The sequence below is a fragment of the Tupaia chinensis genome, unplaced genomic scaffold (assembly GCF_000334495.1).
Source record: "Tupaia chinensis unplaced genomic scaffold, TupChi_1.0 Scaffold000459_1, whole genome shotgun sequence".
Lineage (NCBI taxonomy): Eukaryota > Metazoa > Chordata > Mammalia > Scandentia > Tupaiidae > Tupaia > Tupaia belangeri.
Window position 1 is genome coordinate 2103115 of NW_006159968.1, and position 24078 is coordinate 2127192.

General features: G+C 36.5%; 1 protein-coding gene and 1 long non-coding RNA gene across 4 annotated transcripts in view; one reads left to right on the forward strand and one right to left on the reverse strand.

Annotated features, from left to right (window-relative positions):
• Positions 1-10755, forward strand: part of LOC102478342 (uncharacterized) — a 49058-nt gene extending 38303 nt beyond the window's left edge. For 2 of the 3 annotated variants that reach the window (XR_001370909.2, XR_001370908.1), the window contains 2 exons: positions 6069-6239; positions 9768-10137. This is a non-coding gene — a long non-coding RNA (uncharacterized LOC102478342). Of the gene's footprint in view, positions 1-6068; positions 6240-9767; positions 10138-10459 lie in introns of those variants that run through there. The other variant, XR_335585.3, reaches the window with a different exon arrangement.
• Positions 1-24078, reverse strand: part of PHF20L1 (PHD finger protein 20 like 1) — an 86267-nt gene that overhangs the window by 52344 nt on the left and 9845 nt on the right. The window contains exons 3-7 of the mRNA XM_014590543.2: positions 12818-12989; positions 12596-12680; positions 6756-6844; positions 6397-6474; positions 624-837 (exon numbers count right to left, since the gene is read on the reverse strand). Coding sequence (XP_014446029.1) covers positions 624-837; positions 6397-6474; positions 6756-6844; positions 12596-12680; positions 12818-12989 — 638 coding nt within the window. The remainder of the gene's footprint in view (positions 1-623; positions 838-6396; positions 6475-6755; positions 6845-12595; positions 12681-12817; positions 12990-24078) is intronic.

Sequence of the window (24078 nt, forward strand, 5' to 3'; positions counted from 1 at the left end):
ATATGCAAAAGCATTTAAAAGCTTGGGAGGAAAAAAAACACAAAATAAAGAAACAAAAACCTTGAACAAATAAAAACCTACTACCAAGAAGTTACAAATAAAACTCTCAATTCATTTCTATTCTAGAGTATTAAGGCCATTTCATATGAAGTACCCATGCTGGACCATTAAATCTTAAGAACTGGGCTGGCCCTGAGGCCTAACGTTTAAGGCAGCCAGAATCTACATACGCTGACCATGGTTCAAATTCCAACCCTGGCAGCTTGAAAAACACATTGGGCATGTGTGCGTGCATGCTCAAATCCCAACAAGATAGAGAAATGAAAGAGAAAACACTGCAGCTTGACAGGGTTGGGGTGTGCTCTCTCCCTCCCTCTCTGTCCATACCTCTATGGCAAGTGCACACAACTCCTGGCAATTAAAAACAAACAAACAAACAAACAAAAAACAGATCTATTGGTAAGTTGCTAAAAAGACTATCCATCATATCATATGCTAGGGAAAAAAAAAAAGAGCCTAATAATTTAATCACATCTTCAAAATTATGGGTAACCAAAGGTTTGACTTATTCACTCAGAGTTTGCCAGTGTCATAAAGAATGAACATAAGACTGTATTTTGTACCAAATGTTTCACTAGATGTTGGCAGATCTTCTTTCTTCTCAGCTTCTGGTGTGGCTATACAAGTTGAAGTTTCTTCCTTCTTTGAAGGTACTTTAAACCACTTTCTCTCATCTTTCTCTTTATCTTTATTGCTGTTAGCGCTGGTTCGAGGTTTATTCCCTGCTTTATTCTTGGCTGCAGCTGCAGCAGCTGCTTTGACTAATGCAATCCAATCCTCCAAAGGAAACACACAAAACATGTAACGTATTAAATATTAATCAAAATGGAACTACACTAATGAATGAAAATACATATCACCTTTTCAAAGCTACGTACAAATACACACAGAAACAATAAAGAATCAAATTAACCATACTCCATTTACACTGTAGATCAACTTGAACATTATCAAATTTAATAATCTAACAAGTTAGTTGAATCACATAACCTATTAAATAGGAAAAATATATTCAATAACAAGTATTCCTTTGATACATTTTCTCAGGAATAAAATATAAAACAACAGAGGAAATTTATGGCAAATATAAAATACTATGAGACATTCTACCTTAGCATTTTAGGGTATAAATGCTACATTGGATTTCTTTTCCACAATATAAAAAAAGAAGAGAAAAATGCTTTTGTCGTAACTCTACAAAGTTTAAAAGAAATGTATTTCAACTGAGCAAATTACTTTTCAGTATTAGAAAGAATGTACCATTTATAGTTGACTCGGCAGAAATGAAGGTATAATTATATTATTTTCTAAAACTTTTAAGGTTCAGGTACCAATTTATCACAACAGCATAATATAACTGATGAAAAAAACAAAAAAGAAGAGAGAGAGCTACATGTCTTGATCAAGGTAGAACACATACTGTCATTCTACAGGCTCATTTCTCTCCCTGTACAACTCGCTGGGTCTATGTTAAAAAGTTATCATTTCTTTGAGGTATGAATATTTATTTTTCCTGTGTTTCTTTTTAGTTTATTGCTACATAAGTTTTACTATTTTATTTTTAACTAAAAATACCTATTGCACAAAAAAAAAAGGTATAAGGAAATGTAAAGTGGTTTTAGCCTTTTAATTTTCACAACTAGGAAGATTTCTATAAAGCAAACATTTATAGTATCTTTGCAGAGTGAATCTTTCCTGAGGCCATTAAGATCTGTCAAATAGACCACCAATTCAGATTTATGCAAAACGTGTAATATATCAAATTCCTGGTCAAAACAACTTTATATCATCAAATAAATTTAATTCACAAGTTTTCATTAACAAATATAAGCAATATGGGTTAACAAAATTAAAGAATATGCAATATAGGTTGGTGGCTATTCAACTATCAAATTACATGGTAAAGACATTAAGTTATTACAAAAATAAAATCTATGCATTGCTCTCTCTCCCCATGATTGAAATGAACTGAAAACATCATGAGATTGCATCTAACAGATTCATTCTCCAATTTTTTATAGAACACTCTACTCTACATGCTAGGAACCATGCTAAAAATTCAAGAGACAATAGCTATAAAAGACTGGGCCTGCTCATAAGGAATCACAGGCAAATCAAATTAACTATAAGAAAGAATGACAGGAGATTTCCCAGAGGTAAAAATGAAATATTATGGGAGAGCAGAAATGAAAAGATAAATTTTGATCGAAGTGAAAGATCAGCAGAAGGTTTCAGGGAAAATGACAGACGAGTTGAACCCTGATAGAAAGTAAGAATTGCTAGGGACAACAGTAACCAGAAAGGAGAATATGGACATATCCAGCAAAAGGAAAAACATTAAACAAAGGCATAAAAATCCAAGTGTACAGGAATGAGTAAAAGTGAAGGAAGGATCAAGGAGCAAAGTAGGGAGCTAAGAGCATCATGGCTAAGGGGAGCCTTGAGACAAACATTTAAGCAGTAAGCAAGGAAAGTGCCATCATTGGAAAAAATTGAGAGAAAGCAGTCTACAGAGTGGAAAGAGAAACAAGAGCAAGGACACCCAGACAAGCAGAGTGCTCCATGTGGCACAGATCACCTGTGTGAAGACTTATCAACAGCAGAGTGTTTAACTCTGGGTTCTACATTGGAAAGAAAATAGTAAGTGGCTAAATAGTAAAAAATGTAATTTTCCATTCCAAGGTATTTTCTCCAATAAAAGAAAAAGGAAAGAATACAGGAAAGAGAATTATATTACTTTTTAAAATTTAAATTAGATATTTTTAAAAAATGCTTCCTGATCAAATAAATCGCTAATCATGGGAATCATTGCAACCATATGATTAAAGAATTCCACCATTATTTCACTTTTGTATGTTTTGTTTTGTTTTAATTTACTATAGTACATATGTGCTCACTAAGGAGACAGAGCAAGAGACAGAAAAGGAAAATTAGAAATTATCCCCCAGTGGGGGATAGCCACACCACAATCCCTTCTCCTCCATTTTCCTCTTGGGACTTTGAGCAGGCAAGCACATGCGCCCAGTATGTTTCTTCAAGCTGCCAGATCAGGGACTCAAACCACAGAGTCAACCATGTGGGATCCAGCCACCTTAACCTCCATGCCACTAGCTGACCCCTGCTCTCTTATTTTTTAAATAGAAGAGCTTCACTATTAAATAATAACAGAAGTGTGATCTTTCCATGTATTAGAATTGATGATATATCTCCAGATTCTGTATGGATAGCTTAATAGAGTATACAATAAAAAAAGCACTTGTGTTTAAAATCAGGCCTGGGTTCGAGTAGTCACTTCATACATAATAGGTGAGTAAAGTTTTACATTACTCAGTTCTCTAAATTATGAATTCCTCACCTGTGAAACAAAAATGTCAGCAGATCTATGTCAAAAGATTGGCTACATGATGGGAACCAGCAGTTAGCGTAATGGCTATGTCGCTGAACTTCGAAGTAGTCGACCGCAGTTCGCGTCCCAGACCCGGTGGCGTAAAACTCACGCCGGGTGCGTGTGCGTGCATGCCCAAGATCCTGAGAGGAGAGTGGAGGAGAAGGGATTGTGGCGTGACCATCCCCCTGGGGGGTGATTTCTCGCTTTCTGTCTCTATGTCTCTCTCTGTCTGTCTGGCGAGCACATGCGCCCTGTAGCGAAAAACTTCTCCAAAAAAAAAAAATAAAAAAGATTGGCTACATGAAAACCCAATACAGTAATGTACACAAAAATGTTTTATAAATGGTGACCACATGGGCCAATCTCTAACACTACAAAGTTACAATGTAAACTCTGTAAAGGCACAAATTAAGAAAGAAAAAAGAATAAGGAGAAAAAGCAAGTTACGTGCCTCAAAATTAAGAAATTCTATGACTCATTCTGTCACCCTGTAATTATCAACGATATGCTCTTACTAGGGAATATCAGAAAGAACAGTAAGGTAAAGTAATAAGGTATCTCATCAGATGCAGAAATCAATCCCCATCCTACGAAATAGTTGCATTTCATTGCTACTGATGTATAGCATCACCGTAATGCTATATATAGTTCCACTAAATTACACAAAAAAAATCACAGTTCCACTAAAATTACACCAAAAAAAAGGTGGAGAAAGAAGGTAGTAAAGACAGAGAAAATGTTACTGAGACGGTTGACATGTCTACCATACCTTCTTTCCTAGTGTGAAAAATGGCTACAGATTCAACTCATATTTCATCCAGTATAATATTAAAAGTTCTTTAAGGTATGCAATGAGATGTTTACTAATATTAACCAATTGACTCAAGCCAGAACAATAGCATGAAGATTTATATTTAGGCTGAAGGAAATCAGTTCATTTGGAGGTTCACATATATAAAAACTGCTACCAATAACACATTTTATACAGCTCCTGCAGAAAGTTTAGGAAAGAGCGTCACACAGTGCATTTATTTGATGCATACTATGCTAGTATATTAACTTTTTTTAAGAGAGATTTTTGTTATAAGACACGTGTGCTTGCTAGAGGGACAGAGAGAGACAGAAAGTGAGAAATCACCGCCGGGGGTGGATGGCCATGCCACAATTGTCTTCCACTTCATCTTGGGATTTTGATCGTGCACACACAGGAGCCTGGCAGGACTTTAAGATGCCAGGTCTGGGACTGTAACTACGGCGCATTATGTGGGAGTCCAGCAACGTAACCATTATGCCATCTGCTGGTCCCAAAAAGATAAAATTTTACATAATGTACTTTTTAAAGATATTCTCAATGTACTCAAAATCTAGAAGATTATGTAAAAGATAGTTTCGCTTAGCCTTGCCCAAACAACTACTGACATAGCCTATTTCCTACATGAAAACAAGTCAAAACCTTTATGGGGAATAAAAAAGAAAAGAAAAAAAATCATAGAATGGGAGCCAGAAAATAATTGTACAAATATCTTAATGAACTCAAATTAATTAAAGATTATGAAAAAATTAAAAGAAATATACCACTACCTCGAGATTCTTTTAGTAGTTTTGTATTTGGGCACTGATTTCATGTTAATATATGTGACAGTGTGATTAAAATTAAAAGTAAACATTCCAGGCCAGCCTGTGGCTTGAGCTTAGGGCTACTAGATCCTATCTGGCCAACTGTATGTCAGTACTGAACCTGGTTGCTTGTGAAACATACCAGGTGCACATGTATGCATGCCCAAAATTCCAAAAGGATGGGCAGATGGAGGAAAAGGGATTGTGATGTGACCACGACCCTGGGGGGTGTGCTTTCTTGCTTTTTTTCTCCCTATCTCTCTAAGTGCACACACATTCTGGCAACTTAAAAAAAAAAAATCCCCAAATTTATATTTTACAATAAGCCAAATTTGCTCAGTGCTTCACTTTGAAAAAAGAAAATTTTACGGCAATAATATTAATATCATTTCATGAATACCTGAATAACCAGCATAACAAAAAATCATTTTAAAAGAAAACAAAATTATTTTAATTAAGTAGGTCCATACTAAACTATATCTCCAACATTTTTACTCAATCTATCTATACACTAACCAAGAAATCATACCACGGAATCCTTAAAAGAGCATTTTATTTATACATACACACAGAAAGACACAAAGCAATTTTTTGATCAAAAGCATTTCATTCAAAATTTCATTTATATATTAATTAGGAGGAAAAACTCTGCTAGGTCATTATTTCATAACTAAATTTGTGAAAACCAGCTGATTTGAAACAATCATACTTCTCAAAAGATTTCTTCACTAATGATTTAGATGTGGTGCTACACACTTTTAGACTACTAAATGTTTATTTGCACTTGACTGAAACTGAACAAATGATTTTAATATATTCCTGAATATTTTTAACTAAGTGAAATAGAACAAATACATAGTATATTTATTTCCACATAAGACATTTTTATAGATTACTTTCAAGTTCTTAAAATTAATTGTAGGTCCAGGTGCTGAAAATCCCAAATAACAGCAGAATCCAAACGAAAATATTTTAAATTTCTAAAGGCACCTTTTCTTTCCAGTATTTCAGGGAACACAGTCATCAAATGGAATCATGGCTTTAAGTCCATCCCTGCCTTCTCCTTCAAGTGCTTACCGTTCATTCTTGCTCGGAGCAGTGACAGAGCATGTAACACACTGCTCCCATCATGTGACTCACACAGCCCTACCTGAAACAGCCTACAGAGTGTCAGGTAAGCGCCTTTTAAAAGAAAATGAATGACTCTGATTTGTACAAGGAAAGAAGAAAATACGAAACTAAATGTAAAATTTTATATTAAAAATTAACTTTCTAAATGATACTATATACCAGGAAAAACAAAACAAAATTTAAAGAAAAAAGGCACTTACCTCACTTCCCATAGACTGGTTACACGATCCAGCTGGGTCGATAGGACAACACCAGCTTAGTGGATGCTGGGATTTCACCTGGAACAGAAACTAGTGACCTATAACTTTAGCAGGTCTAAAACCAAAGAAGCAAAAATCAAGTGTATAGTTTATTTTACATTCTAAGCTTCCTTTTCTTGCTGCTATTTGGGGCTATCAGCACATAATCCTACAATTAGTTCACTTTAAAAATGTGTGTGTGTGTGTGTATATATATATATATATATATAGTTTGTTTTGTTTTGTTTTGTTTTATTTTTGATCAGTCGCCATTCAGGAAGACATTTCTTTGGGTAGCTAGGAATACTGAACACTCTTACCTGCCCCTTAGCATCCTCAGGCATGGCTTTAATGTGCATTCTTTTTAAACAACGAATTACTCCATCATAAAACTGAACTGTGAAAGTTCCTAAAATAGGAGCAAGTCAGAATCATTAGAATATAGAATTCAACCTCACATCAACACTTAAAATCTAAAAAGCAGTGACCTGATAGAAGTAAATGCTGTGTGATTATAGCAACTATAAACATACACCTCCTGTAGAGACTCCATCAAGTTTATTAAGTTTATACTCTCTCCCTCTAATAATGACTCTGAATTCATATTGCCCTTAAAGAATGCAAAAACTAAGTCTTGATAAATTAATTACATGTAACTCTGATTTTTACTGAGGAACTGAAGAAATTATTTTGTAATAATTTAAGTATGTTTAGACTTATATCTGACAAAAAATCATTTACAAAAATTTACCACATGTCCATTAGAATTACCATTTGCTCTCTTTGGAAGTACTATTCAAAACAAATTACAGAGGTCCAGTGGGTGGCATAGTGGTTAAGGGACTAGAATTCCATGTGGCCAACCATGGTTTGAGTTCCAGACTTGGCAGCTTGAAACTCACTTCTGGTGCATATACATGCATGCCTAAAATCCTGAGAGGAGAATGGAAAAGGAATTGCAGTATGGCCACCCCCCCACCCTGACCCCCCCGGGGAGGTGATTTATTGACTTCTGTCTCTGTCTCTCCAGTGACCACATGAGCTCTCCGTCATACATAGATAATAGAAAGATCTGATACACAGAAAAGATTATTTTCCCAGAATGGATTATTCTTCCACCAATAGCCAAGAACTAGCAAATGAGAATTTTAGATTTCCAGACTTTTAAGCTAGAAAATACTTTACAAATCCTCTGGGAAAATGCCCTCACACGCAGACCTGGACACTGAACTCCAGGAAGGGTATATGTCATATCCAATGACATTCAGCTGAGCAGCAGCAGGGCCATCGCTTACATGCCATGCCGTTCAGGACTCAAAATTTCACTCATGTGTCTATTTTGATGTATATTCACGTTCTGTTACAGACCCCATGCTTTCAATATATACCTACTAGAAAATATAGAAATTACAAAGATTTTATACTATGAAAATTCAAATATTTTTCTAACATTTCCAGATGAATTTTTTTCTACCACTTCCCAAATGAGGGCACTTAAGTAAACAGATACTTGGCCTCTACAAAAGCACATATAAGAAATGCAATAATTGTTACTAATCACTTTAGCGTTGACACTAAAGCCAAGAGTACATTTCTGCCAATTTTCTCCTTTTCTTATAATTTGAATGACACTATCTGATGCCATACCTTTCTATAACTAGTGTAATGCTAAATACTACGGATACAAAGATCCAAATCCAAGCTGTGGAAACAACTGGTGAGGTGAAGAGCAAGGACTAAAGACATGAGAACAGCTGTGAGAGTGCCACGCCAGCTGCACTCCTTGCACCAGCACCACTCCTGCGACTGGCTGCCTCTCTCTCTTCACCCAGCATTGCTGCACTCCCCTTCCCTGCTTTGTTCACCCACTCCTCTACAGTGCTGACTTCCTCCTACCTTTTTTTATTATTATTATTATTATTATTATTATTATTATTATTATTATTTGCCAGAGGACGTGCACTTGCCAGAGAGAGACAGAGAAACGAAAAGTGAGAAAACACCCACCCCAGGGAGTGGTTACACCACAATCCCTTCTACTCCTCCTTTCTCCTTTTGGGATTGTGGGCACACACACACACGTGCACGCAGGTATTTCTCAAGGTGCTGGGTCTGGAACTTGAATCACACAGTCAGCCACATAGAGTCCAGCGGCCTCACAACCAGGCCACAGGCTGACCCCCTTCCTTCGTTCTTTATGCCTGTCTAATTCCAACCCACTCATCAAGGACCATCCACAAGCTGAAAACTTGCCTTACCCCTCCAGTCCACACTGATAAGCCCCTTATCTTTACTTCTATAATAAATGCTTACATTGTTACCTCTGTTTTGCTTTTACATTGAATTGAGGGCCTCCTTTGCTTTCGTTTTTTTTCTTTTTTTTGGAGAGGTTATTGCTATAGAGCACAAGCGCTCACCAGAAAGACAGAGACAGATAGACAGAAGGTGAGAAATCATTCCCCAGGGGGGATGGCCATGTTGCAATCCCTTCTCCTTCCTCACCTCTCGGTATCTTGAGCACGTATGCACACATGCCCGGTGTGAGCTAAGCCACCGGATCCGGGACTTGAATCACGGTTAACTACATGGGAGTCTGGCAACATAGCCATTACAACAACTGCTGGTCCCCTCCTTTGCTTTCCTTTGATTTTTTCTGTGTCTCTTTTTTTTGTGGGGAGGGAGAAGAGGTAGCAGCCTCATCCACCACGTGGGGCATTTAAAAAACACAAACTTAGTAACTCTAGTGAAGACCGTTTTTTTTTTTTTTTAATTTTGAGATAAGTTACCTGCCAGAAAGACAGATGGACAGAAAGAATGATAAAGAGAAAGCTCTCTCCTGAAGGGATGGCCCAGCTGCAATTCTTCTCCCCCATTCTCTTCGCAGGATTTTGGGTATACATGCACACACACCCAGCATGTTTTCAAGGTCCCAGGTCCAGGACTTGAACCATGCAGTCAGCCATGTGAGATTTGGAACCTTAACCACCACACCACCTGGATGGCCAGAGTGGAGAATTTCTTTTTGAACAGTATTTTTTAAAGTGTATTTATTTACTTCATCCATACGTGAGAGACAGAGTCATAGATACAGTGAGAGAAAGAAGAGGGAAAGACAGCACTTTCAACAGGGTCTTGATATTGCAAGTGCAATCCACTCACAGCCTTGGGCAGCCCTGGATCACTGGCAGGGGCATACACACTCAGGGAGGTCTCTAGACACAAAACCAGGATCTTCCCATGTGGGTCAGACTCACAGAGGTCAAGTTTTACTTGGCTGTATCACAATCTAGCCATAATGAAAAAAAAATTTTTTTTCTCCTTTTTTTCCCTAGATTATTGCCATAGGGCATGTATGCTGGCCAGAGAAAGACAGAAGAAAGAGGGAAAGTGAGAAATCATCTGCCAATAGCTGAACAAGAGCTCACTGAAACTACACCTGAAGTGTCAGGAATTACAGCGGTGCCAACGCTTTCCCACTAATGTAAGCCTAATGTTCTATATCAGCTATGTGAAGAAAAATGGGATAGGATGATGAATGAGAGTGATTTTGTTTCTCAGTGTTGTATGGGTGTATATGTACTTGCTTGCATATGCATCCTTCAAGGGCTTTAAGCACGGAAGATGATCCTAAAGATCTCTGCACTTCCAAGAAACTGTTCTTTTTTTTGAGAGATTTTTTTTGCTATAGGGCGCGTGCGCTCGCCAGACAGAGACACAGAGACAGAAAGCGAGAAATCACCCCCCAGGGGGGATGGTCACGCCGCAATCCCTTCTCCTCCTTTCTCCTCTCAGGATCCTGGGCATGCACGCACATGCGCCTGGCGTGAGTTTTAAGCCACCGGGTCCGGGACGTGGGAGTCCAGCGACATAGCCATTACGCTAACTGCTGGTTCCCCCAAGAAGCTGTTGTTAACTAAAGCAGAACATTGTTGAATTTCGTTTTGCTTTGCTTTGGATGGATCCTATTCATACTTCTTCTCTTTCACCTCCTAAAAATTCTTACTGACTGTCTATTCTGCGCTAGACTCTGGAGTAGACACTGGGGAGCCCACAGGAGGGATGCAGGAACCTAAGCTCCGTAACACAACTCTGCAGCAGTTGCAAGGGCACGAGGAAATGCACTGCTTGATAGAAGAAGAGAAGTAGCCTGCACACCCAAGACTGAGCACCTCGGTTCTTGTAGCTGGATAACTAATGGTCTTAAAATCACAGCCAGATCTGTGATTCCAACCTAGTGAAATAATCAATGTATTAAAGTTTTTGTGAAGTTATCTATTAGGACATCAGAAATGTCATGACTTATTTTTGCATAGAAAAACACATCATGACTTTTCCCACGACCCAATAGCATAACTTTTTTTTTTTTTTCCTTATTGGGCATGTGCACTCACCAGAGAAACAGGGAGATAGAAAGTGAGAAATAACCACCAATAGCCATGACGCAATCCCTTCTCCTCCATTTTCCTCTCAAGATCTTGGGCACATACGCACCCGGCGTGAGTTTAAGCCACCAAGTCGGGGACTCAAACCGCAGTCGACTACGTGGGAGTCCAGCAACATAGCCATTACGCTAACTGCTGGTCCCAACAGCATGACTTCTAATTAGACTACTGTGATCTATTTCTTCATACCTAACGGTCCTTAATGAGTCCCTTCTTAAATGTTTTTTCCCTCTCTTCTTTCTTCTTGTTCCTCCAATTTTCTCTCAAGTTTGTTGTTACTCGAACCCTCAGCTTAACTCTCGGGCATGACTCCATCACCCTTAATCAATTCCACATCCTTTGGCAAGACTATAGGACATTTCATACACTGACCCTTGCTTCTCTCCCCGACCTCTTTTCCAGTTATTCTACCCTCTTTAAATGGATCCTTCACACCAAACAACTTGCAATTCCTTAAAACCACCAGATTCACTTCTATTCTTTTCCAGCTTCCTTTGTCGTGGCACAAAAAAGCCTTTTAATCTTTATCTACCTAACTTAATTCTCTCAAGTCTCTGATTAAAAGAAGTATCCCTTATCTTAGGTTAAACACTCGTCTTGCCATAAAGCTGTCAGTCAATGTCTGTTTCCTTAGTAAAATCAGTAAGTGATCAAGTTTAAGAAATGTTTTTAACAAGAGAACTAATGTATTACTGATTTGAAAAATATACGCAAAAATATTTCACAACTGTTTTAGATGAGATTTTTAAATGAGAAATTTAAAAATAAGATGTTATCAATAACTTAAATATTCTCATGGCTTTCTACCATCAGTCTATAAAGTTCTATTTTTTAAACGTATTATCTAATAGACTTCCCAGTTTTATGGTATACCAACACCCCTGATTTCTGTGTCATTTTCAACATTTAACAACTTTTTTAAAGTTATTTATTCATTTCTTCCATGGGCAAGAAAGACAGTACTCTCTTCAGAGTCCTGATGCCATGACCACACCAAGATCCAGCCCCCCTATGATCATGGGCAGCGTGTACCTGGTGTACTCAGGTTTCTGGTTGCTAACCTGGAACCCGCCCCTATCAGTCAGCCTCAAAGAACGTGACGTCTTACCACTGCATCACTGTCTGACCCCTTTTCATCATCTGTGATCATTTCAGTAACTTTTGCCCTCAACATGTAATGTTTTAACAAATGCCCACAAAAGACTATTAGCAACATTCACTCAGTTATCTACAGAAATCAGCGGAAGGGGCATGAGAGACACAGTAAAGAAAATCCCCAATAAAAGTTTCGAATCCTTTTCTCAGAAAAGATTGCATGTATTATACTTAGAGGTTGAACTCTCCTATATCTTTAACCTTTCCTCATATTCTAGATGAGATGTTCAGGAATTTAACTTAGTCACATACTGGAAACAGAGAAGCACAAATGAAATGTACATAATAAAAGCCTATGTACTTAGAGTCTAAAAAGTTTATTTACCTCTACTAAATTAAACAGTTTATTTAGGTAGTAAATCATGTGCCATGTTATTCTTTACAATATAAAACAAATTAAATGCTCCCCCAAAAGTTTGTTATCAGGAAATTTATTCGGTAAAATATAGAACAAAAAGAAATAAAAGTTATATGTAACAGTGACATACATCAATTAAATTTAAAATACTGTGGAATTTCACTTTGAATCCTATTTCCAGTCTCGGATCATTTCAAACACATACCTTCTTTGTTAATTGCTTCAATCTTGGCAGGGTAATAGCGACAGTCGGTCCACCGAGCCAGAACTTCTTCTCCAGCTTTAAAGTCCTATTTTAAACAACTTTTTATGATCAATTCCATGTATAACAAATAAGCATTTCCTTAACAAAATTTAACAGAAACCTATTAAAATATGCCATTACATATCTAGCAAAATTAGCAAATGGGAAAAGTTTGCTACTTACAAAGAAATCTTCCTCATCTTTAAGCCCTTCTTTTCGTAGTGCGGGTCTCTCAAGGGGTCGCAATCTATTGCTATCCCAATAAATCCACTCATCATAGCGATGACTCCAACGTTCAAAATGGACCAACATCTTGCCCTCCTCATAGTCAATTTTTTCAATTCGTGATGGATACCTCAAAAATAAAATAAAGTTTCATATCAAGAGAAAACTGTTGTGTTTATACAAAGCCTTAGGAAAACTTTAACTGAACTATTGCTTACCATTAAAAGTATGAATAAAACAACATAATTTCATATGTTTAAGCTACTAATCAGTAAGGTCTGCTTTATTTTTGCTGCCTTTTTTCAATGAATGTTTTCAATATCTGAGGGAATAAACTCTTCAGTATTACCAAAGGAAATACAAATTTTTGCATTCTTTGGGGAAGTAATGTGATTACAGACATCTAGAGCCTTAAACATATTCCTATTTTGGGACCCATTTATTCCAATTCTGGAACTATAATACAAAGCAGTATTTATAGTAATAAAGGAATCAGAAATCATCTAAAACAATGACTGGAAAAACTGAACTGTCTACAGAGAAGTAAACAGTAGTAAACACACTGGTATACTATAGTACACTATTACACAGCTTCTAAATGTGGTGTTTATAAAGAAAGCATAATGTGGGAAAAAGTAAAAAATAAGTAAAAACCATTTTGAAGAATTATAAATCTGTAAATATTGTCTAGAAAAAAATACAAATATTCTAACATGTACACTTATCTTTATATGACATAAGTACACTTTGTTCTTTTTATTTTTTCTATACTTTCCAGTATTTTATGATGAACATCAATAATGGTAGATGAAAGCTCAATAAAATCTTATATTTCAAAATAATATTTTATTGTTCTGTCTTCACATGTGATAATTTTCCTATAATTGATTCTAAAATAGAAACTAGTTAACTTGAAACTTTTTACAAGGAAAATGGTTCATCATTCCTAATATACTGTACTGAAATATTCAGATAACTCCAATTTTTTACAAAGTATAATTAATAACATTTAGAACTCAATAGCAGCATATAGGAACTGACTCAGCCAAAAAATAGATTATCTAAATTTTTTGCTGTTTTTTTTTATAATTTTGGAATCTTTGTTCTCCCCGTGAAAAACCAGCTTTAATGGAAGGCACAAAGACTTTATATAACTTTATAAGTTAGAAATTGATTACTGCCTGCTTTGTAGATCCTTCACACTATTTGAGGTTTCCTATATATTTGGAGGGTCCCAAGTCATCCTCTTGGCATAGCTTTTTCTTTCTTTGACAGTCAGCCTCACTGTGGTTTAATGAAACTGAGCTACCAGAACTTCATCAAACACACCATGCTCTACCAAGCACTGGTGTGCTTTTGTACAACCTATCTTTTCTGCCTAGCTCTAAACACCCTTCCTTTCCTTTCTACACACGCTGTTTAAGACTTTAACACATAAGCACTCATGTGAAGAACCCCTAACTTCTCTGCTCCTTTTGTATCAGAGCACTCGTCATGCTATAATCATCTCTACAGAGATTATATAATCTCCCAAACAGGGTGCTGTAGAGCATTTACATACCATGATACACTGAAATGTGTGGCACAAAAAAAGGGTCCCCTGGCCAAATAAGCCTAGAAATACTGGATTAAAAAAAAAGTTAAACTGCTTTCTTTATTGGAAGACTTTCTGATGCTGTCAACAAGATGGAGATTAAGCATTCAATGTTATAAAACTTGGAAAAAGACGCAACCTCTTTTATCATGGAATATTTATTAACATTTCTTGAGACAACAGAGAGCTAAGGAACAGGAGGTCAGAAAAGCTACTTTAGCCCTGGCGCTTGTGGAGATAGCTGAGGCATGTCCATCCTCATAGCCCCCAGCACCCTGCCCAGTGACGGGCAACACAGCCACTCGGGGAATATTCAGCAGCAGTAAGAAGGGATGTGCAATAAAGATAACGTGCACATTTCTGAACTTAGAAGGCGCTGACCCAATTAAAACCTTAACTTAGATCTTGGTCTTAGTCTTTCTGGGGAGTGTGGGTGAAGGAACACTTTGTAAAGAAAAGCATAAAAACAAGAAAACCTAGGAGATTAACATACTTACTGAGGTAGACGTGCCTACCCCACCTACCTAGAATCCAATGTAAACCTTGCCTTTTGCAGTCTTGGTCTCCTTTTTTTCAGTCACTCTATTTTTATTTAAAGATTTTTTTTATTCAGCTTTATTACCATTATTATTTTTTAAAATCTGACCAAGGAGAGACAGAGATAGAGAGGGTAAGTGAGAAACCAAGGCATGAGGTCCAGGACTTGAACCATGGTTGGTCATGTGAGTCCAGCACCTTTAACCACCACCCCATCTGCTGGCCCAGTTGCTCTACTTTTTTAAACATAAAAATTATCAATAGCTTTAAGGGAAACAAAGAACAAGTTGTCCTTTATTAAATTTTAACGTTCATTAGCGACTCAAGTACTATAAAGAGACTTTCTATTAATTATAAAAATTGACAAATTTATCTCAAAACATGACAGTGTCTAAATTCATATGCTTAAAATCATCACATCTTTCAGACTGTGAGTAAAAAATATGAAGCTTCTTATCCAGGTTCCATCAAAGTCTAACATATACAATTCTATATACTTAAAACACCTCTTGAAATGAGAACAGTTGGGACCAGCAGTTGGAGTAATGGCTATGTTGCTGGACTCCCATGGAGTCGAGTCCTGGACCTGGTGGCTTAAACTCACGCTGGGCGCATGTGCATGCATGCCCAAGATCCCGAGAGGAGAATGGAGGAGAAGGGATTGTGGCATGGCCATCCCCCCAGGGGGTGATTTCTCACTTTCTTCTCTCTGTCTCTCTCTGTCTTTCTGGCAAGCGCAAGCTCCCTATAGCAGAAACCTCTCAAAAAAAAAAAAGACAAAGTCAGGAAGGAAACCACAACCCCCCTATAAAAAAACCCCCACAAAAAAAAAAAAAAAAAAAAAAAAAGAGAGAACAGTCACAATAATAAAGCTAAACATACGTTTACTTTTATAACATGGCTCAATTCAGTACAAATTTGGAATCTAAATCAATATTAATCATTTACATCTGGATTTCTTTTTCAAGTAATTTATAGTTAAAATATTTCCAATTGTGTTAGCTTTGAGGATTCCTGACCCAGCAGCCAGATTTAAAATAATGTTTTGGGGATCCCTTCAGGATAAGTTACAACAACTGGAGATTGATAGGTATACTTGGAATTAAGACCAAGAATTAAATAAGTAATGCAAATACACAAGATGACCTATTTTAATTGTTACGTTTACTCGTTAAATTTTGAAACTTAAAGGTGTCAGTAATATTACCATTATGAAGAATGCCCAAATTTCTGTTCATTCATTCGACATATATGTGAACATCTATTAAGACTAAGGTACTTGCTATGCACTGTTGGTAGATAAAATAGAAACATACCTAACTCCTACCACCAGTGGGCTTAGCTTAGTGAGAATGAGATTTACTGTCACATATATGTCAGGCTTTACGTTTCTTACGTACTGTCAACTGTCTTTATACACCTTATCTCATTTGACCTACATGGTAATCACACAAGGCATAGATAACATAGTTCCCCCACAGTGAAGAGATGAAGACTTGTCCAAGAATACATACAGTGCAGCCATATTCGAAGCCATGATTAACCGCCACAAGTTTACACTCCATACCAAGAAAAGAAATATGTAAGGCCTCTAAGTGATTAGATCATACATCGTAAAACCAGTAAATGTACATAAAATTTTTGTTTCAATAACTCAGAGGAATCTAGAGAGTTCATTGAAGAATGGGAGATATAGGTAATATTGGGAGATATTAGGAGATATATAGGTAATATTGGGAGGTATTACCTATGCTAGACTTGGTGGAGGACTTAGATGTAATGAACATGGTATGAACAAAGGCAAAAGGTAAACAAATAGCATAACTCATTTACATAGTATTCATTTACTTAAAACCATCATATGATTCTATGTTAGGCAAGAAGTCAATGGGGACTCAGAGGCAAAGAATATGCAGCATCTGCCTTCAGGTATCTTGTGTTCAAAGACTAGAGGGAGATTTAAAGGAAACAATATTCTTTTTGGCCAGATTACAGAGCAAATCTCAATAGTAAAGTGGACAAAGGAAGACAGTGGGGCATCAGATTGAATTTGTTAGATTGGTTGAACCTTGAAGGTCTTTGAAAGAGCAAACTGATGAAATGACCCTTTATTCTACAAATAACAGAGTCATTTAAAGTTTGTATTTAACCTGGTTATCAGTTACATCTTAGAGAAAAAAATCATAACATCAAGATCTTTGTAATATATATAAAATGTACAAAATGACAATTTATATAACATATAGTTCATTAAAGCAAAATTATTTCCCTGTTCTAGCAATGGCCTGTAGTAATATTTTGATACACACAATGAAATAAAAATAATGTTGAACAAATATATTTACAAATGCCTCTCTATCTTGAGCTACACCAATATTATTTTAATGCACTATTCATATTTTATTATAATTTACTGTGTGAATTGATTAAAAAATTTTTCTTACAGAATTTGGAAGATATAGTGTTAATGTTTTTTCTTTGTCATTTTTTTTGTTTGTTTTGTTTTTTGAGAGGTTTTTGCTATAGGGCATGTGCCCTTGCTAGAAAGACAGACAAACAGAGAGACAGAAAGTGAGAAATCACACCCTGGGAGGATGGCCATGCCACAGTCCCTTCTCCTCCATTCTCCTCTCGGGATCTGAGGCACACACACGTCTGGTATAAGTTCAAGCCACCAGGTCCGGGACTTGAACCATAGTCAACTACATGGGAGCCCAGTGACATATCCATTACGCTAACTGTTGGTCCCGGCTTTACCATTTTTTGAAGCCTGAACCACAGAGAATGGTTAGAGTAGGATTCGTGATTAGGCTCAGTCCAGCGATTTATGATTAATCGAGGAGATTTAAGGGAAAAACTGGAGTTTTAGAGTTTAAAGTATCAAAGATAAGGGACCAATAATTACTGGTAAGAAGAAAATACCTATAATTGTCATCAGCTCTCAAGGGTTCAAGAGTCGGAGAGAAAAGGCAACCTCAGTGAAAATCTAATTCCTCCATGCCAAAATTCTACACAGATCTTTCTACCCCTATTATCCATTACCACAAAATACCACAAGTTTCCCATTATCTATCTTCCCTGTGTGAGGAGGATTCAAAATTAAGTTTGCTGAAAACTGAAATTGAAGTATGAGTTTATTTTAGTCCTAAAATTTTTGTGAAATCCATGACTTTTTTTATGATACACATTTTCCACAAACTTTCAAAGAATCACATTTTGAAATGCTAGCGCTGCTTAAATGACATTTACTTTGGTAGAAAATAAGGACTGCCTTCACTATTCTGGGTCTACCTCACTCTCAAATGTCTTGTATTTGGATCCTGGAGAATGGAATTTACCTCAGAAAACTTAATGAGAAAAATAATTCACCCTGAAATGGGTCCTTTCTAGATTTTTTTTAAGTTTAATAGAAATAAAGAGCATTGCAAAATACTGTGAAGACTTTAAAATAATACTTGTCCAATTTAATAGAATTTCCCTGTATTGTACTATTCTCTCAATTGATTTCTTGGGACCTTTTTGAATCAGTGTAGGACCCTTTTCTAACCAAAGTCCTCTTGGCGATAAAACGGTGCCCATACCTATTTGTAAAATAAGGTCTTCATCAAGAATGAAGATTAATATCACCTTCTTTGAACTCTTACAGCATTTTATTGCCTTATCTGATATACCATCATTTCAAGTGACTGGTGCTTCCCACTAGTACAAGACTGTTCGGAATAGCAATAATGCCTATAAATTCTAAACTGAATCCATAATCAAATTTAAAAAAAGACACTGACCAAAGAGGTTAACTATACATTACATACATTGAATTGATACCTTACAAAATCAATCTGAGTGTTGCATAAACACAAGGAGAATAAGAGAAAGCTAAAATGGGAATTACCATTTCCGAGAAATTCCTACACTGACTCACACTGTGCAATGCTTCACATGGGCAGGCCTTCACCTACTCCATCAGACCAGGAATTACCTCAGGCTGTATGCAGTGTCTGGTGTAGATGTATATGCGTATTTTTCTGAGTGACAGATTCCAAAGTTTAATAAGATTTTCAGAGGTCTATGATCAAAAGAACAAGAACTTCTGGAAAGCAAGATTATTTATTGATACTTAAATTACCAGTGTTCCATTATCCCTGAATTTAAAACGGTGAAGAAACAGTGGGCCCTGAGGTATGCCCAAAATTTAAAAACTATCTTGTACTCAATGTAACTGTAAAACAATTAAGCATTATTTAAAAGGAACTTGTTCTGTTTTGTCACTTAATTTGATGACTCCAGATATTTATCTGTATCGTTAAAGATAACCATGAGAAAATAAAAAGGGGAATTCCCTGATAGACTTATGGCCTAGAATCTCCTGCACTTACGCAGAATGACAGAGTTGATAACTACCTATCATGGAGCAAGGCCAGAACATGCTACCAAGTGTGTGTGTATGCGTGCGTGCGTGCGTGCGTGTGTGTGTGTGTTGTGTGTGTGTCAGGAGGTGAATGTGTTATCCAGAGAGAAACAGTGACACAGAGAATAGTCACACTGCAATCCCTTCTCTATCTCTCCCAACTCCCTCAAGATTGTGAGCATGGGGAACCAGCAGTTAGCGTAATGGCTATGTCGCTGGACTCCCACGTAGTCGACCGGGGTTCGCGTCCCGGACCCGGTGGCTTCAAACTCACGCCAGGTGCGTGTGCGTGCGTGCCCAAGATCCCGAGAGGAGAATGGAGGAGAAGGGATTGCAGCGTGACCAGCCCCCCTTGGAGGTGATTTCTTGCTTTCTGTCTCTATGTCTCTCTCTGCCTGTCTGGCGAGTGCATGCGCCCTATAGCGAAAAACCTCTCAAAAAAAAAAAAAAAAAGATTGTGAGCATGGTGCATTTCTCTAGCTGCCAGGTCCAGGACTTGAAACACACAGTAGGTAATGTGAGATCTGACTACCTCAAGGAGGTAGGTCATAGATCCAGACTCCAAATGTCTTAAAGACTGTAAGAATTCACTAGGAGATTTGAGTAGAGATCTAGCTAATCACTTATGAATAAAGGCCATTATCAGTCAAAAGGGCAACAACAGACTTTTTAATTGCCACAATAAGTTATTCAAATTATTTATCTTAAAATAATTTTCTTGTCTATATTGGTAAGCCAATAACATTTCTAATTTATGAAATTTGGAAATTGACACTTTCTCATGTATTTCACTTAATCAATAAAAAAGAATGAATCAAGTGAACACAATATAATAGCTAGTATAGTAAAGATATTACACTTGTACACAGAAAGAGTATCTAACTAAAAATGCTCTCTTAGACAAAGTGTGAAGTACACTTGAAATATGACTCAAACACAGATGTTAGTAGAATCTTATGGAATTAGGAATAACTTCAAAATAGAAGAATAAAAACTTCATCTATAAATGGTGTTCAAAAAAAAAAAAAAGACTGGGAAATTCGAAGAACAAGAACTAGAAGAGTACAAACTGCCTGACAGTAGTGTTTTCATGCTGAGAAAACTCATTCTGTATGCTGTAATTATAAACAGTGATTAAATGTAAAATAATAATAATAGTAAAGAAGTGCCTGACATATGACTGTCAGGAAAATTTTTGTCGAATGATAAAAATTAATGTAGAAGGTAATCCAAAGCAAACACTCTTGTAACCTAGTAACCCTTCTAAATGTTTAGCTTCCTAGAAGCCCTTTAAATTTATATTATGCTTTGTAATTTTCAAGTGTTTTCTCACCCATTTACTCACCGATTATAACTGCAATCACAATGTCACCTCGTATTATTATTTTAAAATTCATTGCTTCCAGATACTGCATGTTAATTTGTTTTACAACTTAAAAACAGTGCATGGAAACAAAACCCTTTCAATTAATTCAAACTTGATATTCTAAAATAAAATAGAGGGCTGGCCCAGTAGCCCAGCAGTTAAGCACTGTGCTTGTGAAGCAGGATCCCACACAGACAACCAGTTTGAATTTCAGCTCCAACTGGCTGGGCATGTGTGCATGCATGCCCCAAATCCTAATGGGATACAGAAATGAAGGGAAAAGGATTGTGACATTACCACACCACTTAGGAGTTTCTCTCTCTCTCTCTCTCTCTCTCTCTCTCTCGCACACATGTGTGCGCAAGCACATAAGACCTCTGGCAATAAAAAACTTAAATGTAAGTACAAAATAATCTAGAATTTTAAGAACATTCAGATTACGGCTCAGGCCAGCCATAGCCTGGTGGTTAAGGTGGCTAGACAGTACATGGCTGACCATGCAGTCAGGAGTCCCAGAGCTTACAGCCTGAGAAATGTGCCAGCATGCGTTTGTGCATGCCCCAATTCCAAAAGGAGAGAGAATTGGAAAAAAAGGTTTGCAGCTTGACCATGCCCCCAAGGGGGATTCCATCCTCTCTTTCTCTTTCTCTCTCTCTGCCACCCCCACAATCCCTCCAGGGCACATGCCCTCTGGCAAGTTAAAAAAAAAAAAACACTGATGACAGTTAACAGGTCAAAAGCACTTCTCCAGCACATCATCCAAAGGGTCTCATCAGGTTATTTCTCAAGTCCTCCTTTCAGCCCTGTTCATTTCCACGGTACATGCTTAGTACACACTTCCAGTTCATCCTGTTTCCTACTTGTCCACAAATGTTGCAGCAAAAGGAAGACTAGGAAGCTATGTTTTGATATTTTCCTTTAGAACCTTGTGGCAGTCACTTTTTAAAATAATGTTTCCTTTTGGATCACTGGATGATTTAAATTCCTATTCCTCTATCACTTAGTACCGGAATTGCCTGCCAGGCCTACACCCATTCATACTATCAGTTCTAACCAAATCGAACTATCTGCACCATAGACTTTGTACTCAATTTCTGTCCCCATGACAATCTATTAAACCATCAAGAATTCCTTTCCTACTCTGCTAACACATGTCCTTTATAGCACCATAATTTACTCAAAGTATGGACTTCATATGGTTTTTTCAGGCTACCACAACCAAACATTTTGCACTTAAATCTTGCACTTAAAACTCAAAATTCTAGCAAGATGCAGTCACCTAGTTCCTATTTCTTAATATTTAACACTTAAAATGTTTTACTATATTATTTGTTCATAAACCACTTGACTAAAGTTTTAAAAATTTACTTCAATTCCTCTTCCTTTTGACTGTTCCTTAAAATAACAAATGCCTAGGATCAGCAGATGACATGATCGTTATGTTACTGGACTCCCACGTTGTAGACCACTGGTCTAGGCCTGGACTGGAGGCTTAAAACTCACACTGGGCACATGTGCATGCATGCCCAAAATCCCAAGAGGAGAATGGAGGAGAAGCGACTGTGGTGTGACCATCCCCCCAGGGAATGATTTCTTGTTTTCTATCTCTGTCTGTCTCTCTGGCATGCACATGCTGCACATGCACCTCATAACAAAAATCTCTCAAAAAATAATAAAACAATGTGCTAAGTTATTATTAGAGTATTATTAAAGCTAACGTTTACTAAGTGCCTATTAAGTAGTAGAAACTAGACTAAGCCCTTCCTGTACACTTTAATCATCGAAGAACGCTTTGCGTATGATACTGCTCTACTGTTCTTAGTTTTTAAAGGGAAGTTATGAAGGCTATGAAATATTAATTCAGTAACTTGCTCAAGTAAAAAGAGGTAATAAGAGGTAGATCCTTAAACTTAGGGGGATTTTGTGTCTGTAAAGCCTATACATTGAATTATTACAGATTCTGGCTCTTGTAATAGATGATTTTCAGCTCATCACTCTTACTGCAGTGAACGTCACATCCAGGGGGCCCTTGCAAGAAGTACCAAAAACAGATAAAAACAATATGAAGATCAAATCATTTAAAGTTTACTTTTCTTGCACATTTAATTTTAATCTGCTTTTTAAACAAATATGTCTAAAGTTATTTTTTGTTAGCCCAGCTGCTAAAGATTTTTATTATACTGCATAAAATAAATTCTCCCTTCTTCAGAAAATACCTAAACAAAGAAAAAAGGTCCTTTTGCTTTATTAAAATTTCACAAAACAAAAGAAGTCCTGCATCTCAACTGTGCCTAAGTATAAAACATTACATTATTAAAAATGAAACACTGAGAAAAGAATGTAGCTTAACTTTTAACAGGTTTGAAATTCATAATATAAATTTTAAAATTCGGAAATCTGGAACTTTAAAATGAAATTAAATTTGCTTATCTTTGTTGACAAATACCATCCATGCTTAGTTTTCAACCTATAAGTCACAATTCATCTGCCATAATTTTCTCCACTGGTAACCAGATATTTCAAGATAGCCCCCAAATTTTTGTGCTCAATCTTTACAAACCCACCAAAATTTAATACACTCTGCTGGCATCTTTTATGAGTAAGTTACGATGTTAAATCTTGTATTTATATCATTTCATAGAAGTAATTCATACTTCAGTATCTTACCTAATCATAATCCATTAGAAATATACTCATTTTAACTGAAGGAGTTTATTGGCAATGAGAAAACAGACTTAAAATACTCTGAAGAATAAATGAATATCATAATCGTCCTTCAACTTTACTACAACAATCCTTCCAAGGTTGAGTTACTGAAGGAAGATAGCTGAATTACTGAAATAACATAATACTTGCTTATCAAGTTCTAATTAATCAAAAAAAAATTCTTATGTACTGAAGGGATGGTCGCTGGCTCTTTAAAATATACAGTTCTATTAAAAATACTAAAATTAAAAAAAACTTGAACACTTATGAAAAATACCACAACTAAGCTGCCTTTTCAATATCCTATATACTTCTTAAATAAAATTATACTACTGATATTTAAAACTTAAAATTACAACTAGTATTTTCTCCATCAGCTTAAAAAGGAATCACTTAAAAAGAAAATTAAAAATACTTAAGCATCTGCAGATGCTAGGCTGTCTACTCAGCAAAACCAGAATTGTAGGACTTTCCTTTTTAGTGAACTAACTACTACAAGAGAAACTGTTTCCCAGATAGAGACTTTAATAAAACACCCCACAAAAACATAAGCCATTATCTAATGTGATGTGACAAGTGTGAAACCTCACAATACATATTATTAACATGTA